This window comes from Crocodylus siamensis, chromosome 1 (assembly GCF_052110815.1).
Source record: "Crocodylus siamensis isolate JL-2025a chromosome 1, ASM5211081v1, whole genome shotgun sequence".
NCBI classification, from domain to species: Eukaryota; Metazoa; Chordata; order Crocodylia; family Crocodylidae; genus Crocodylus; species Crocodylus siamensis.
The window spans coordinates 2,203,329-2,219,761 of NC_143395.1; the positions used below are offsets into that span (position 1 = coordinate 2,203,329).

Here is a 16,433-nt window from a genome sequence, read left to right on the forward strand (position 1 = left end):
CAAGGATGGAGCTGCCACCACTTCTCTAGGTAACCTGTTTCAGTGCTATACCACCCTCCTAGTGAGAAACTTTTTCCTAATCTCTAACCTAAACTTTCCTTTCTGTAACCTGAGAAAGTTGCTCCTTGTCCTGTCATCTGCCTCCACTGAGAACAGCCCAGCTCCATCCTCTTTGCAACCCCCCTGCAGGGAGTTGAAGGCTGCTATCAAATCCCCTTCAGTCTTCTCTTTTTAGATTAGATAAGGACAGTTTCCTCAGCCTTTCCTCACCAGTCATGTCCCCCAGCCCCACAACCATTTTCATTGCTGTCCACTGGACTCTCTCCAATGTGTCCACATCCTTTCTGTAGTGGGGGGCCCAAAACTGGACACAGGACTCCAGATGTGGCCTCCCCAGTGCCAAACAGAGGGGAAGAATCACTGCCCTTGACCTACTGGCAACTCTCCTACCAGCGCAGCCCAGGATGCTGTTGGCCTTCCTGGCAACAAGGGCACACTGCTGGCTCCTAGTTAGCTTATTGTCCACTGTCACCCCCAGGTCCTTTTCTGCAGAGCTCCTGCTTAGCCAGTCGGTCCACAGCCTGTATTGGTGCTAGTGATTGTTCCTTGTTTTCATTGAACCTCATGAGACTTCTTTTGGTCCATGTAGCAGCAAGTCGAGATGGGCAGGTTGATCTCAGCAGGGGAGGGCCTCTGGAGCTCTGACAGGCTGCTGGTGGAGGGTTACTACATGCCTGGTAAGGGCAGGAAACAAGTGGCACTTACCTGTAGGAGGGGAGTTGACGGGGATGGAGCAGTGCACTGTGCTGTCATGACGTTTTATCAGCATCTGCTCTCTATGGGTCAGGCAGTGTGAGGAATGCGATGTCACACCCCCATGACTCCGGTGCTGGGAAAAGTGGGAGAGGGGCTGGATGACCCAGCAGGTTGGAAAGCACTAGACAGAAGGCTCCAGAGGATTCAAAAGCCAGGAGTGAGCAGTGTTGTCTCTGCAGCCTGAAGACCTGGAGGGATTTCCAACCAACCATTGACACAGGACCACGTTGGGAGTGACTCCCCATAGAGCACAACATCCATATCCCAGGAGGGAAGGACATGAGTGAGGGAGCTGCCAGAGCCTGGAGATCTGGGCCCAGTAAAGGGGCTCACCTTTCTGTTTTTTCCTTTTTTTTTTTTTCAAACTGAGATTGAGCCAAGGGTAGCCATATTAAAGTGAGAGGGCATGGACTTGAAGACCCAGAACTGTCCAAGTATTAACTGAAAAGGGGACTGAATTGATGCTTGATTTTTTTTGTGTGGTTGTTAATTGATTAAATAGGAATTAACTGAAAATTGATGTTAGCCCTGCAATAAAAAGGGGGGAACACTGTTGATTTGACCCAGCTTTGGGCTTACTTTCTATTGTTTAAACTGTGCTATAGTTGCATGGCTGAGATAAGAAGCCACTACATAACTCATCAGTGGAACCTGAGTTGCTCCTTGGCATCATCGAAACCTGGGTGGTGTCCATTGTCATCAGAATAAAGCAGCTGGAGTGCAGGCCTGCTATCATCATTCCACCATTGGTTGGTGCGTAGATGGGGTATAGGGGAGGAGGAGCTCCAAGAAAAGCCAAGACAATGCGAGTGCATCCACAGAGGTACACATACCACTCTAAGACCATCCTTCTTCAGACCAAGGCATGGCAGACCAAGGCCCCATGCACCACATTGTCACCTTACCATCCTGGTGATGACATTATAATCCCTTCCTCCAATTTGCCTAAGGTCTCTCTGAGCACATCTACATGAGACACTACTGTGCAGTAGCTCATTGCTACCATGCAGTAGCATTGTTGGGCACTAACTGTGCTGCAATGATACTGTGCAGTAGTATCAAGTAGCATCAGAAAGAAGATGTGTGGTGATGGTACTGTGCGGTAACACTGGTTACTGTGCAGTCTGCTGCTTGTGTGGATGTGGCCTCTGAATCCTAGCCCAACCTTCCAGCATATCTACTACTCCCTCCAACTTGGTGTCATCTGCAGACTTGCTGGGGGTGCACTCCATCCCATCTTCCAGGTTGTTGATACAGACACTGAACAAACCTGGCCCTAGGACTGACCCCTGGGGCACTCCACTTGATACTGGCTGCCAGCTAGACATTGAGCCATTGATTACTACCTTTTAAGCCCAATGATCCAGCCAGTTTTCTACTCACCCTACAGTCCATTCATTCAACCTGTACTTCCTTAGCTTGTTTGCAAGAACGTTGTGGGAGACCATATCAAAAGCCTTGCTAAAGTCAAGACATATCATGTCCACTGCTTTCCCTGCATCTGCAGAGCCAGTCATCCTGTCACAGAAGGCAGTTAAGTTAGTCAGGTCTGACTTGCCCTTGGTGAATTGATTGTTTGATCGTGCAATTCTTCAAAGACAGGAACCAATAGGGATTGAAGGTATAAATACCTTATTGGGAATTAGGTACTTGAATAACTTTTGAGGACCTGGGCTCTTCCTCTGTATATTGTAGAACAAAGCAGCACTTGATAAACAAAATAATCCAAAGCTAGGAAGCTTCATCTATCATAATGGCTACTTAAGTAATCAGATAATATACTTTATATGTGCTTTTCATTTGCTGCTTTTTAAATAGAAAAACATTAGTATTATTTGATCTTTAATTTTCTTCATACAATTGTTCCAAGCCCCCATAATGTTTTTCAACGTTTTTGTCAACTGAGAAGCATTTAAGATGTCCTTCAATTCATTTTCTTAAGGCATTTACATTACATCCATCCCAAATATGCAGTCTTTAAGATGTTCATACAAATTGGCATCTGAATGCTTTTTGGTGAGGCCAGATAGGCTGTGCTTCACTTCTACCCCCAGAAGAGTTTTTGATATTGCTATTACAGTAATAAAGGTGTTATGATTGTATATCAAAATAAGATACGTTGACAAAGCTATCAAATGTTTTGTTTGCCTTTAATGAGAGTCCAGTTTTATTTCACTTCCACCAGCGCTTCTAACTGTAAATGAGAACTGTTAATTCCTCAAAGATTATCTCACCAAAGCATGTTAAGTGACTTGCTTGGAGCAGCAATAGGCTTTTTCACTGTAGTTACAGATGAAATCCACAAGATGGCTTAAGGAAATGAAATTCTTTAGTAATGCGAATATAGCTTGGGAAGGTGTGAGAAAGGGAGATAGCTTCAAGAAGACGACTGAGTATTCAATAATATTCAGTGTAATCCTTAAAACGTCTAGTATATTGTAAACAGATAAACAAGCAACTCAAGGAATGGAGGCCTTTATTGCTATGGATCGTTCTGCACATGTATTTTTAATCTTTTGCCTGTGTTTCTTACAAACTTTATTAATAGCAGTAAATGTTGCTGTACAATAATGTACGATAGCAGTTAAAGCTTCTGGAGCCCCCGTTCAGTTTTATAGTACCAGCACAGCAGGCTGCACTGAGCACCACATGAGTACATTTATAAAAAGCTTATTACAGTGTACAGTAGGGCATTTATTTTTTCAGCCCTGTACTGAAAAACAGTGCTATTAAATGTGATTATGTCCCTTAGTAGGGCAGTGTAAACAGCACTGCCATTTGTTTTTATGGAGTCATCACTGCCATTTCATACAAACTAGCACGGATTGACAAAGCCAGAGAATTTACTCCACCCTGTAGAATCCATTCAGAAAATGCTGGTAGTCCACATCCATGTGCCAAACACTTCTAAGCTGTTGTGAATAACCTCTGGGAGAATCCATGCATGCCATTAATGCAGCAGCTGCAATCTTCAACTGACAAAAGTTCTCGTTAAAAATAATTAATTCAATTTGCTTGTTTTTATGTTGTGGCCTTATTTCGAGGTGAAAACAGACGCTCAAAAATGTCTCTTTGCCATTATCAGATGCATGCCTACACCTGGGAAAATATACTCATCAAATAATATATGTTCAATACGTAATGTACAGTGTCTTATAGGGAAGGACAATGGAAATACTCCTGCAGAGGAAAGGATCTCTTTGCAAATTTTGAGTATTTTCAATGTTTTCTGCAGAATGGAGGCTTTAGGACTCTAAAATCCAGCCCAGTGAACTGCATAAAATAATGTACAATCTAATTATAATCTATCTTTATGTGTTTGAAGACAAATCAGACCAATACATCTGACAATGGGGTGAAATGGGCATACTGGGCTGCATTTGTACAAGCGTTGCCAGTAAGTCAAGGGACATGATTCTTCCCCTCTATTCAGCACTGGGGGAGGCCACAACTGGAGTCCTGTGTCCAGTTTTGGGCCTCCCACTACAGAAAGGAAGTGGACAATTGGAAAGAGTCCAGTGGAGTGTGACAAAAATGGTTTGGGGGCTGGAGGACTTGACTTATGAGGAGGGATGAGGGAACTGTGCTTATTTAGGCTAGAGAAGACAGAGGGGGATTTAAAAACAGTCTTAAACTACCTGAGGGGGGTGTTCAATAGAGGATGGAGCTTGACTGTTTTCAGTGGGGGCAGATGACAGGACAAGGAGCAATGGGCTCAAGTTGCAGCAGGGGAAGCTGAGGTTAGATATTAGGAAGGATATTATCACTAGGAGGGTAGTAAAACAGTGGCACAGGCTATCTAGAGAGGTGGTGGAGTTTCCATCCTTGGAGGTTTTGAAGACCCAACTAAACAAACTTTCGGCTGGGATGCTGTAGTTGGGGCTGGTCCTGCTTGGAGCAGGGGGTTGGACGAGATGTGACCTCCTGAGCTCCCTTCAACCCTCATCTTCTATGATTGTATGAATTGCCTCATTCGTTGTAATGGGGTGTTAACCCTGAAATGTAGTGATGACAACTGTCAACATTATTATAGATAACAATAGGCTTCTGTCTGTCTGGAGCACTCTGACTGGTTGTCTCGGCAGTCAATCACAATGCTTACTGAAACAACCAATCAGAGTGCTCTGGACAGACAAAATAAGTGTGTTATTATTATAGACGATCCTGAGGCATTTCAAATAGATATGCCGGCAAGTCAGAGCTAGAATGAAGCACCAGGGCGGGCTTTGCCAAAGGAAAAAAAAAAGTGTGGGAGGTAAGGGGGCTAATTCTTTTTTTTCCCCTGGATCCTGCCTGCCTCTCCCAAGTAGGGCCTTTGTACACATGAGGAATATTGCTGTAATATGTTATGGAGCAAACTAAAATACATGGGACGTGTTTTAGTTTGCTATGTAAAAAAGTTGTTTAAATCGAAATAAGCCGCCTAACATGTACACTGTTACACAATTATATCATTAAAAATTGCAATTAAACCACTAAAAGGGGCAATTTCCTCATGAGTACACAGGCTCTTGTACATATACAAGGGCCCTCTTATTCTACCACTGTAAACAAGTCACAAAGTCAGACTTTTAACAAATATATATTTATATTCCTACGCCTGCATTTATATATGGACAGGTTTCTGTAGCCTTTTCAAGTCAGAAGTTTTGATTCCATTAAAGTATTCAGCCAAAGGATAGCTAAAAATCCTGTATTTAAAGAAACACTTTTGCAATAAACACTTAGTTGCAAATGTTTTGCGGGTGTCATCTAGTTGTTAATTATTTCATTGCTGATCATTTTAGCAGGTTACAGACTTTAGCAAGCATGCTCAAATTCATTTTAAAAAAATGACCTAGAAATAATTTTTGAGATTTAAAAAGTTAAGTGACATAATACTGTAGTAAATATTTGAATTTGAGAATTATGCTCAGCCTGGGATCCTGGAAGGAAAATATGAGAGAGAAGGTCTCAATGGACTGGAAGGCCTCAGTGGGGAAAGGATGAAAAGATCTGCGGAAATGGAAGATTGTGACTGGAGAAAATCTAGAAAAGGGACTGCAAGATAGTAGTGACAATGGGAAGGATTTAATAAAGAGTTCAGCAAAGCCATTTTTGTTTGATATGACTTCTTAAAATGTATCCATTTAAAATATATTCTAGTATTGTTTTACATTTTAACATATGGTTTACACATCCTGCAGATTTTGCCAGTTTTAAAATATTTTTTCTATAGGCTATCATGAAAAAAAAATCAAGTTTTTAATTTTTTTGTGCAGATTTGCATTATTTCTACCTATGAAGTACCCCTTTCAGAACAAAATTCAGTGGTGTAAACATCTTAGCTTCCCCAAGTCAATCAAAGAGACACTAATTACAAGGAATCCTGGTTTTCTCTGATAAAAAAATTCCCAATTTTCAGTTAAAAAAAAGTAACCCAAATTCATCTTTTTCTGTGATTAAAATGAAATGTCACTGATAGATAGCTAGATAGACAGATAGTGGTTTACTTTTTTTAATCTGAAAATTGGGGATTTTTTTATCAGAGAAAACCAGCAACCTGCTCATTACTAAAGTCCTAGTTTCTTCCAATACATGCCCTGTGCTAATCTACAAGAAAGAATTGTCACAGATTTTAAGGCAGAAAAGGACCATTATGAGATGGTCTGATTTGCACAACTTTACCCAATAATTCAAAATGCAGACACCATAATGTACGTCTGAATTATTGAATAATCTGTAGAAAGTCAGCTAATCTTGGCTGAAAGAGTACAAGACAAAGTCTCAGCTGGTATGAAGTCAGTGGACCTATGGCAACTAAGACTGCATGATGGAAAATATGCAACACTTTTAGGAAGCTATTCCAGTATTTAATTATCATCAGCTTTAAAAAATGCATCCTATTCCTTTTTGGCAAATTTCTAACTTTATTTTAGGGCCACTGGATCCTGCTATGTCATGGTCTATGAGACTCTCAGAAACCTTCCCTTGGTGCCACTAGCCTGTAAATTGCAATTAAGTCACCTCTTAACATTTTCCTCCATGAGCTAAACAGGACTGAACTGCTTAAGTTTCTCATTGGGAAGCATGCTTTCCAGATCTCTAAACACTCTTGTATACCTGAACCATCTTTAGTTTCACTCATCCTATTTAAAGATGGATCATTGGCGATGCAGAGAGGGTGCACGTGCACCCCCTGAGATTGGCCGTGCACCCCCTGGAAGTCCAGCTGTGAAACTGGATGTGTCAGCAGAAGTGCACTTCTGATTTTGCTGCTGGCTTGGCGATTGTCTGCTGGGGGGACCCCCATGATTGGTAATCAGTGTCTGGGGGACCCCCTGCCCTGCCTCCATTGGCAGTCTGGTGCCTCCCCAGACTCGGGAGGCAGCAGTCACCCATGAGATAGATAATAAAATTGGACTATACCAACATCATATACAAAGGTTCTTGCTCCAGCTGGGCTCATGAAGCACCCTTGTACCCCAGCCTGCCCCTCTGCAGCATGTTGAGCCAGGGGAAGCAGCCCCAGGATGGCAGGCTGACCCCCAGAGCACCCTGCCAGCTGTGGCTGCTCCGACCTGGCTCATCATGCTGTGGTACCAGATGCATGTGCAAATGGCGCGCCTGAAGCAATAAGCTCCAGTTTATTGCTTCACATTAATATGCACATGTAGATGCACCCTCTTAGGCCTTTTTGGTTCAGATGTTTACACTAGAGAACATGGTATGAAGCACTTGGCACACTGTGCAGAAAACAAGAGGTGAACTGTGCATTTTGAGCCGAAACAAGGAAAAAGGGGAAGAATATGAGGATACATCTCCAATCACATTAGACAAATGCAGAAAAAATGAAGGCAATATAAAACAAATTAAAGATAAGCTCAGCAGCCTTAATTTATAACTATCCCCATTCTTACTTTGGGATCATGTTCACGCATTTGCCAGCAGATGGAATCATAAAGGTAACAGATGAATGTCACTTATTAAAAACAACACTGTGCCAGCAGCTCAAAAAAGTTTGTGGCATAGGTACACTGTGGTTCCCCAATGTCATAGGATTAGCTCAGTCAAGACAAGCAGAAGGCATAAAGAAAAATTCAGAATTAGTGTACTCATAATGCAGCCCTCCTCATGAAAGCACGCAGATTGTCTGTAGAGCAAAATGTGGTTAATTTTCTCCAATTTTCTTTTCCTATGCTGGTAATATTTTGAAAGAATGGAAAGGTGTGAAAAATATGAGAGATCTACATTATATTTGATATCTGGACCTCTATTTGCTCAGATTCATGTTGTATGTGTAAAGGTTTAACTCAGTCCTGGCGGGTGTTTGCACGCCCACAGAAAACCATAATTCAGTGGCTTTAGGCAGCCTCAATCGCAGAGCTAAACAATACACGTATGAAGGTCTTTGAAGACTTGTCTCTTTCTAAATTGGGCCCAACATCCTTTTGGCTGGTGGCAGGGATGGGGGAGCCCAGCATGTGCGAGAACAAAGGGGCCTGCCTGGTTATAAATAGAGATGCATGCTGAAGCTCAGGGGAGAAGGGGAGGCATGGTCTGAAAGAAACAGACTGTAGCTTGGTCACGGAAGACTGGGTGTACATACAAGGAATAAGCTGGGCCTACTGAAATCTTGGGGGAAATGCTATGCTTTAGGTAAGATAATACATATATAGGTTGAGTGTTGTTTAACCCTTTTCTAGCCAACCACTTTGTTCTATGGATAAATAACATATAAAGGAGTTGTTGGGTATTTTCATGTTGCTTCTTGCATGTACAGAAAAGGTTCTGCTATATTAAATTGCCCATTGTTTTTGATATCCTTCTGTAAATCCCAGTTGACTGCACTATGCTGAAAAATAACACTGGTGTATTGTACAATACCACAACCGACTGCCCGTCCGAAAAGAACTACTGATGGCTCTTTCTGGGTCAGCTGCTCCTCAGCCTCTTGTAGGCTCAGTTCCAGTGTAGTAACTCATATAGTTTTATCTGAATACTTATCAAGATCACAAATGTCAAGGGGATGCATGACTGGTTAATCTTTCCTTCTCTCTTCAAAAAAGATCATTTGAATTTATTCATCTTTGTGATCTTTCCTGGATAATGAATTCCACTGTAGATGTGAAGTTCAGTTCTGTTGCCATTAAGCCCAAATTTATGGCCTATAAAAATCTCTGGTTCTTTCAAAATAAAAAGTCTCTCTACAGCCCCTTAATACCACTTTTGAATGTTTTGGGGGGCAATGGATTTGATTCAAGGAATAATTCCATTCTATCGAGAGGCAAACTGTAGCACATAAGCTACATACATACTGTACTTGTATTGTAGACAGAAGTGTTAGTGCCACCTTTGGTTAAGTTTGGCCAACACTTATCATTGTAAGAACTGTTTTCAGTTTCTTAGAGATGTCCTCAATTTTAATAATTCCAGCTGAAATCCATCATGCTAAGTACCTGTCTTACCCTGGACTGTTTTTAAAAAGATTTAGCAAAAACTGTTTAGGGAATTTTTGAACCCAAGATTAAGGGAAAATGCAGTGCCTTGTTCCTGTTAACAAGAACTCTTGCAATCTAGAGCTCGAGTGGCCAAGTGTTTTGAAGAATGGCTTGAAACTTCATAGGGGAATTATGTTTCTATTAGGAACGTGTCTTTTGTTTTTCCTGTGGCGAAAAACACCAAATTTAGTCATGTTACTTGGTTTGAAAAATTTCAGTTCACGTAGGCTCAGCAGAAATGTGCTAGTTTTCCAGCTGACAGGTCACAAAATGTAACTGTAAACAGGAAATTATTGAGGGACTGTATTTCCAGTGAGGACCTATAAGTAGGGACCTACTTTAATCACAGTTTTGCAGATTTTGCAGAAATTGTGAAAAACAATGTTGTCCCACAATTGCCATGAAATCCAGCATGGGCTGAGATTTCCTGCAAAATCAACCAAAAAACCCCCAAACCAGTAGTAGATTCACTGAAGGCACCCTCCACCAATCAGTAGCAAGGGGCAGGGCAAAGAAAGCAGTAGTGATGTAGACTGAATGAATCAGCAGCAAGGGGTGAGGCTGGTGGGGCCCCTCTTCCAGTCAGTGGTGAGGGGCATGGCCACAGCAAAATGCCCATGAAATCAGCTCTGCATGCCATGAAAAACCTGTCTTGCTGCCGCTTAGGTAGGTCCCTACCTATATGGAATGGTTGTTAACTATACCCTGTTTAACATTGTTATCACTGACCTGGAAGAAAATATAAAATAATTATTGCTAAATTTTGCAGCTGATAAAGATTAGGGGAAGGGTAAATAATGAAGAGGAGAGATTCCTGATGAAGTGATCTCAGTCATTAGGCAAACTGGGCACAAGTAAACAATGTGTGTGCTAATCTAGATATCCGTAGAGTTGCACATACAGTAACAAAAAAAGGAAGATAACCTTCAGGAGCAGGGACTCTCACCTGAGAAGCTGTCACCCTGTACTAGAACTGGTCCCATAATGCAGCGGTTCCGAACCTTTTGCAGCCCAAGGCACATTAATAACATTTTTCCGCGGCACAGCTGTTAAGGCATTCCCCATCCTCATACCTATTGTAGCTCATCGCTATGGCAACATTCTGCAGCACACATATTCATTTCTGACGGCACGCTGGTTGGGAAACAGTGCCATAGTGGATAACGCCCACTCTGACCAGAAAGGTGATCTTTGGATAAATAAATGGAAATATGAAGCTTGAATAGAGGTTACATTGCTGAAACAGGGAGGATATATTACTTCCATATTTGGTCCTGGTAAACCACCACTGGAATCACAGCTCGTTATGGCTATTGATAATTGGAGAGGGTTCAGAGAAGAGCTGTGAGAATGCTTAAAGGACTGGAAAACCGGCCTTCTCATGAAAGACTCAAGGAGCTCAATCTGGTTAATTAAAAAGGAGGCCTAGGGATGACTTGATCACAGTCTAGAAGTCCCTACATGAAGAATACAAATTTGATGAAAGAAGCTTTATCTTAAGCAAAGGCAAAACAAACTGTTCATGGCTGAAAGTTGAAGCTAGACAATTTCAGCGCAGTAAGAGGCAAATATGTAACACTGATGGTCAACAAGCATTGGATCAATTTGCTAAAAACTGTAGTAGATTCTCTATCACTGGAAATTTGTGAATAGGAACTGATTTTTTCCCCCCTGGAAGATATGTTCTACAGAACATCAGACATGAAAACTACAATGATTCCTTCTGGTTTTATAACCTGTGAATCACACTAGGGATGGCTACATACTATGACTGGCTGCAGGATGTCAAATTTTTCTATACTGGAAGAATCCACCCCAAGGGACAAAGGCTAGCAGACCTCACTGTGAAGAAAAGCATCACAAAGAACAGACAACAATCCCTGGAAAACTCTGAGCCTATTTTGGATAGGATCCTAGAACTGGATGAATAAAGATCCATGCATGACCCTGGATGAAAGACAGGAGATAAATTCACATCCCTTGTCCTTCTTTTCTCTCTCCCTGAATTTGATTTCCTTGATTTCTTTTCATTCTTGTGTTTAATATGTGGGAATCCAACCAGTGTGCTTACATCCTGATCTTTTCTCTCTTCTGAGGTATAGTACTTGTTCTTATTTTGTATATTGGCATTTTGCTAACATATACCCATAAGATTTACTAAATGTAATTGTTTACTTACTAATAAAGTAAAAAGATTCCTTGATTATGGTAATCAGCTAAAATGCAAATCTATGCCCACAAACTGAATTTAAAATTAGAAATGTAATTTTTAGATCCGCACAGCAAGCTTCAATCTGTAGAATAGGTTGTTTCCATACTTTCCTGAATTATAAATAATATTTTTATCTAATCAAACTACTATTTTATCTCTTGGAGCCAATAGGAACTGAGGCTGCTCAGCATCTCAGAAAAGAAGTCCATTCTTATTTATGCTGAATGTACCCACGATGGATTTATCAACTATTATTTGTATTCCTGTAGCACCTAGGAGCCCTAGTTATGGACCAAGACCCTATTTTGCAAAGTTCTGTACAAACAGAGAACAAAAAGACAGTTCTTGCCCCCCCCAAAATGTATAATCTAAGACAAGTCGTAACAAAGAGATGGGGGAATATAAGGAAATAATAAGACAAAACTGGTCAACATGAAGATGAGTGCAGTTCAAAGATATGATCAATTGCTAAGCGTTTCTCAATTGAATAAAAAGGTCAAGGGGAGACAAGAAAAATCAGTACTGATGAGATTGCAGATGAAAATGTTATTTTTGGCTACACATACTTTAAACAAAATTCTCCCTCTCCTATTCAGCACTTCTAATTTTTAATAATATCTACTGATGAAATGTCAGATTCTCTACAGAACCAGACTAAATACGAACATTAGCTCATTATTACTACCTGTGGCATTCTCTCCAGGTACATACGTTGTGCCCCTTTCTGGTGATGGCTGCACGTGTTTTTCAGCCTGCTGAGCACTTGGAAACTAGGCCACAGTGATCGCTACAGTTAATTAAGAGAAGGACAGCCAAAGTGCACACTGTTCACCTTGGAAATATAGGATCTGGTCCAAGCTGTATTTTGTTTTGAATCGGATCCCCAAGAGTGTCCAACATTGGATGCTCCACAAGAAAATGCAAGAACCCCATATTGGGCAGATGTCAAAGAATATGCCTCCCTCTTCCCCCAACCCCAATAGGTCACATCTCAACCCCTAACAGTTAAAAATTAACTGAACTCCTGAAGTATGAAGCTCTTGTTCTTCCCTGATCCCTTTTGCATTAACTTTTTAAACTCTAGTATTCTTGGTATTGCTATAAATATCCAATCCTTCGTAAGCTCTAGGTCTGAACAACATCACATGGCAATTAGTTCCAGAGTCTAATCATAGGCTGAATGAAAAAGCAGTCCTTCCATTTTTCATTAACTACCTTTTCCATTTCATGGAGCGATCCTTTGTTATGGAGACAGAAGCTCCTGCTCATCAGGCCTGTCCTTATATATTTATATCATGCCCCCTTTTATCTCTAACACAAACAATCCCAACTTTTCAAACTCCATGTCCATCCTATGAGCCCCTTTAAAAATATCTTTGTACAGCCCCTTAAATTCTGAGCGGTGGTCCTTTGTCTGTGGCTGCTGGATTTTCTTTGCGGACAGGCACTTGGGAAAATTTCCCCCTCCCTGTCTTTATAAACTGGTTGGTCAACCACATGCAATGATACTAGGCCGGGTCTTGTCTTCTAATAGCAAGCAGTGGCATGACTGTTCCTGATCAGGACAGTCATCCTTAATGCATGCTTAATGCAGGCAGGTGTTGCCTCGTTTGTATGCGTGGGTGACGTCACCACAGTGCATACTGCGCATTGAGCGTGTACGTAATGAGCGAGAGGCAAAGATTTCTTTGGGTGATATGTTTTATTGGACCAAGTGCATGACAGCAATAGTTAGATAAGCTTTCAAATGCAAGACGTTCTTCTTTGGGTCATGTTATAGTCAGCAGGTCTCATCCTTGTTAGACCCAAGGCATCCCTTGGAAAAAACCAGCTCTTAGTTTTCGCTGCTTTTTGATTAAGATAAAGAAAGAGAGCAAGCATTTCGTTGCAAAGAGCTCGACATGGCAGAACATTGCTAATAGTATGGATTCCTATTTGACATCTCTGGGTTTATTTCCTGAATCCTGTTTGCACACCTAACAGTGCTAACTTCGTGGGGCGTTCCCCAGCACCCCTGAAAGGATTTCAAGGCACCCCAGGGTGCTACAGCGCACTGGCTGAAATCGTTAGAGAGAATATGCAGTGAGCATTCTGGACGTGCACGTGCCGTTCCATGTCTATGGTATACACGTGTGGGTGCCATCATCTCTTCCTACAGCCACGTTTGGGTCCACATACCCCACGTGAAAAATAGCAGGCAGGAGAGCAGATGCATGCATGTACCGAGAGCAGAGCCTGAGATGTGGGCACGTGCTAACCGCAGGGCCTGAGAGACGCGTGCTAGGGCTGTGCGAAACACTACTGTATCGTTTCGACGTCCATTTCACCGAGCCAGTGTTTCGTGTCATTGCTTTGTTTCTCAGGTACACGCGTGTAGGAAGAGCAGTGCCCGAGGCACACGTGTACCAAAAGCATTGCCTGAGGCACATGTGCATACCAAGAGCAGCATCTGAGGTGCAGGCGTGTACCAAGTGTTGCCTGAGGCACACGCACGCCCCAAGAGCAGCACCCAAGGCAAACACGCGGACCAAGAGCGCTGCCTTGAGACACACGCGTGTACCAAGCGTGTTCCCGGGATCCACACACCTGTACCAAGAGCTGTACACTGAGGGACACGCGTATACCATGAGCAGTGTCTTGCGGTGCACGTGTGGTGGTGCGGTCCGCCCGCCCGTGACGCGGGGGGGAAAGGGGCGGTTCCCACCCCCCGCAGCCGTTAAACTGCCGCTCGCTCGCGCCCAACGGCCTTCGACCCTCCCCCCCCGCCGTCAGAGCCGCCGCCGGAGGGCGATGACCGCCGTGTCCCGCCGCTTCCTCCGCACGCTCCTGGGCGCCATGGGAGACTCGTCCTCCAAGCTGCCCGGCAGGGAAGAGGCCCCGCCCGGGCGCAGCGACCGGATCCGGGTCTCCGGTAAGGGCGGCCGCGGGGAAGGGAGAGGGCGGAGGGGGAAGGGGGGGGCTACGTCACAGGGAAGGGAGGAAGGTCGTTTCAGGGCGTGCGCAAGCACACTGCGCGTTCTTCTAGCCTGGAAGCCTAGAGCGCATGCGTGCTGCTCCCCTGCCCTCCCTTAGTTCACAGGTTGTGCGCATGCGCTCGGAGCCTTCCCGGCCCCGGAGAGGACGGCCTGGCATTTGCGCGTGCGCAGTTGCGTTCTTGAGGTTCATAAGGCTTCGTGTCCCTTCGCTGGCAGGCGCACGTAGGGGAGCCTCGCAGGTCCCAGTGCGGGGAGAGGGGCCTGGCATGGCCCTTCTTGAATGCGCTGCTGGGATGCCAGGACTGAAGGGGCAGGCCTAGCTTGACTTTTCCCTGGGCCATAGGGAGTAACACTGAGCCAAGGAAGTTTGCACTCTGCTCTTTCTGTCCCCCTGTGCTTTAATTATTTATACAATTGGCACAAGCAAGCATAATCATAACAACAACAACAACATATTAATTAACACGAGCAATAATAACATTATATGAATCAACACAAGCAATGATAATAATAACCATTATATTGATTAACACAAGCAATAATAATATTAACCTTATATGGATTAACACAAGCAATAATAATACTATTATATTAATTAACACAAGCAATGCTGGGGGGTCACTGTGAACCATGGGTAGAGGAGCACTTGGAGAAACTGAGGCTAGTCCAGGCTGCCTGGGCACATTTAAAATGGCCTGGTCATGACAGCTGCTGGGCCTCCCCCCCTTGCTTTTTACACTCATAATTTGGCAGAAGCATTTAGTGAATTTGTGCAGGATTGTATGGCAAACTCTCTCATTTTACCCAGAGTAAAATCACATGACCCACCCTCTATGATTTGGCACCTGTGTCCTCGCAGCCTGAACCTACACAGGGCTGTAAAAGCTAAAATAAGATGTTAAATCAAGTAATGAGGCAGAAATTAAACACTTGAGCATTTCATGTTTAAACAGGCCAAATTCCTGGATCAAAATATAATGTGTACATGAGACGCTGACTGCAGTAGTGTCATGTGATGGGAAGCATGATGCAATGCTACTGTACAGTAGTAACGAGCTACTGCACATTTAGTACTTGTTTATCCACAAGTACTAAATGTATAGTATAAACAAGTACTAAATGACTGTGCAGTAACAACGGCACAGTCAGTGTCTTGTGTAGACGTGGCCAGTTTGAACTTATTCTTAATAGGCTGCAGAAGGCGCTCATAAATATTCTTCATTGAAGGTTGTATTTCACCAGGTTCTACTGAAAACTGAGTTTTGTTGGTCTTTTGATGTGTAAATCCTGTCGGTTTGGCAGTCATTCTCTCTCATATATTCCCATTCCCCCAGAAAGGGACTGCTGGATCATTTCTAGGTGAGAAGCAACCCTATTTTTCACTTTTAACTCCCAGAACCTGCTTTGTAAGAACTCTGTGAAACTTGAGTACATCAAAACATAGACTGTCATGTCGATGGCTTTTTTTTTGTGTTGAGGATGTTACTAATCTAGGCCATGAAGTGAGCATGATCCCAGATGAAACCTTCAAAGAGTGCAGTGTATTAAACTAATTTCTGTGAAGTGACTGAAACTTATTTGTACAGGAATTTCTTTTGTGAAAAGTTTCTTGTTGCATATTCTGAGTATGCTGCACAAATGGTTTAGTTTGTAGGCGTCACTGGTGCTTGGAGATAAATATAATGCTTTAGAAGTTTGGTTAATCAATGTTTTCACCTCTAATCTACTCACAAAAACATTTCGACAGAACCTAGCAACTGAAACTAATTCCAAAAAAAATAAATTTCAGCTTCATTCTCTTTTGTCACAAGGAATGGTGAAATCAAGAGGAGTGCTGCTGCCTCAGATTTCCTTCTCTTTCAAAACAGCACGGTCTGTGACAGGTTAATGAAATCATATTGTAACTGACATTTCATATATTTCTAAAGTTTCTCCTACGTCCTTTCATGT

The 16,433-nt window shown here is 42.8% G+C and overlaps 1 protein-coding gene across 2 annotated transcripts in view; it reads left to right on the plus strand.

Moving 5' to 3' along the window:
• Window positions 1-13,200: 13,200 nt before the first annotated feature.
• MSRA (methionine sulfoxide reductase A) overlaps window positions 13,201-16,433 on the plus strand; it is a 471,175-nt gene continuing 467,942 nt past the window's right edge. The window contains exon 1 of one of the 2 annotated variants that reach the window (XM_090026744.1): window positions 13,201-14,419. In XM_090026744.1, coding sequence (XP_089882870.1) covers window positions 13,726-14,419 — 694 coding nt within the window. In that variant the 5' untranslated portion in view covers window positions 13,201-13,725. The remainder of the gene's footprint in view (window positions 14,420-16,433) is intronic. The other variant, XM_090026687.1, reaches the window with a different exon arrangement.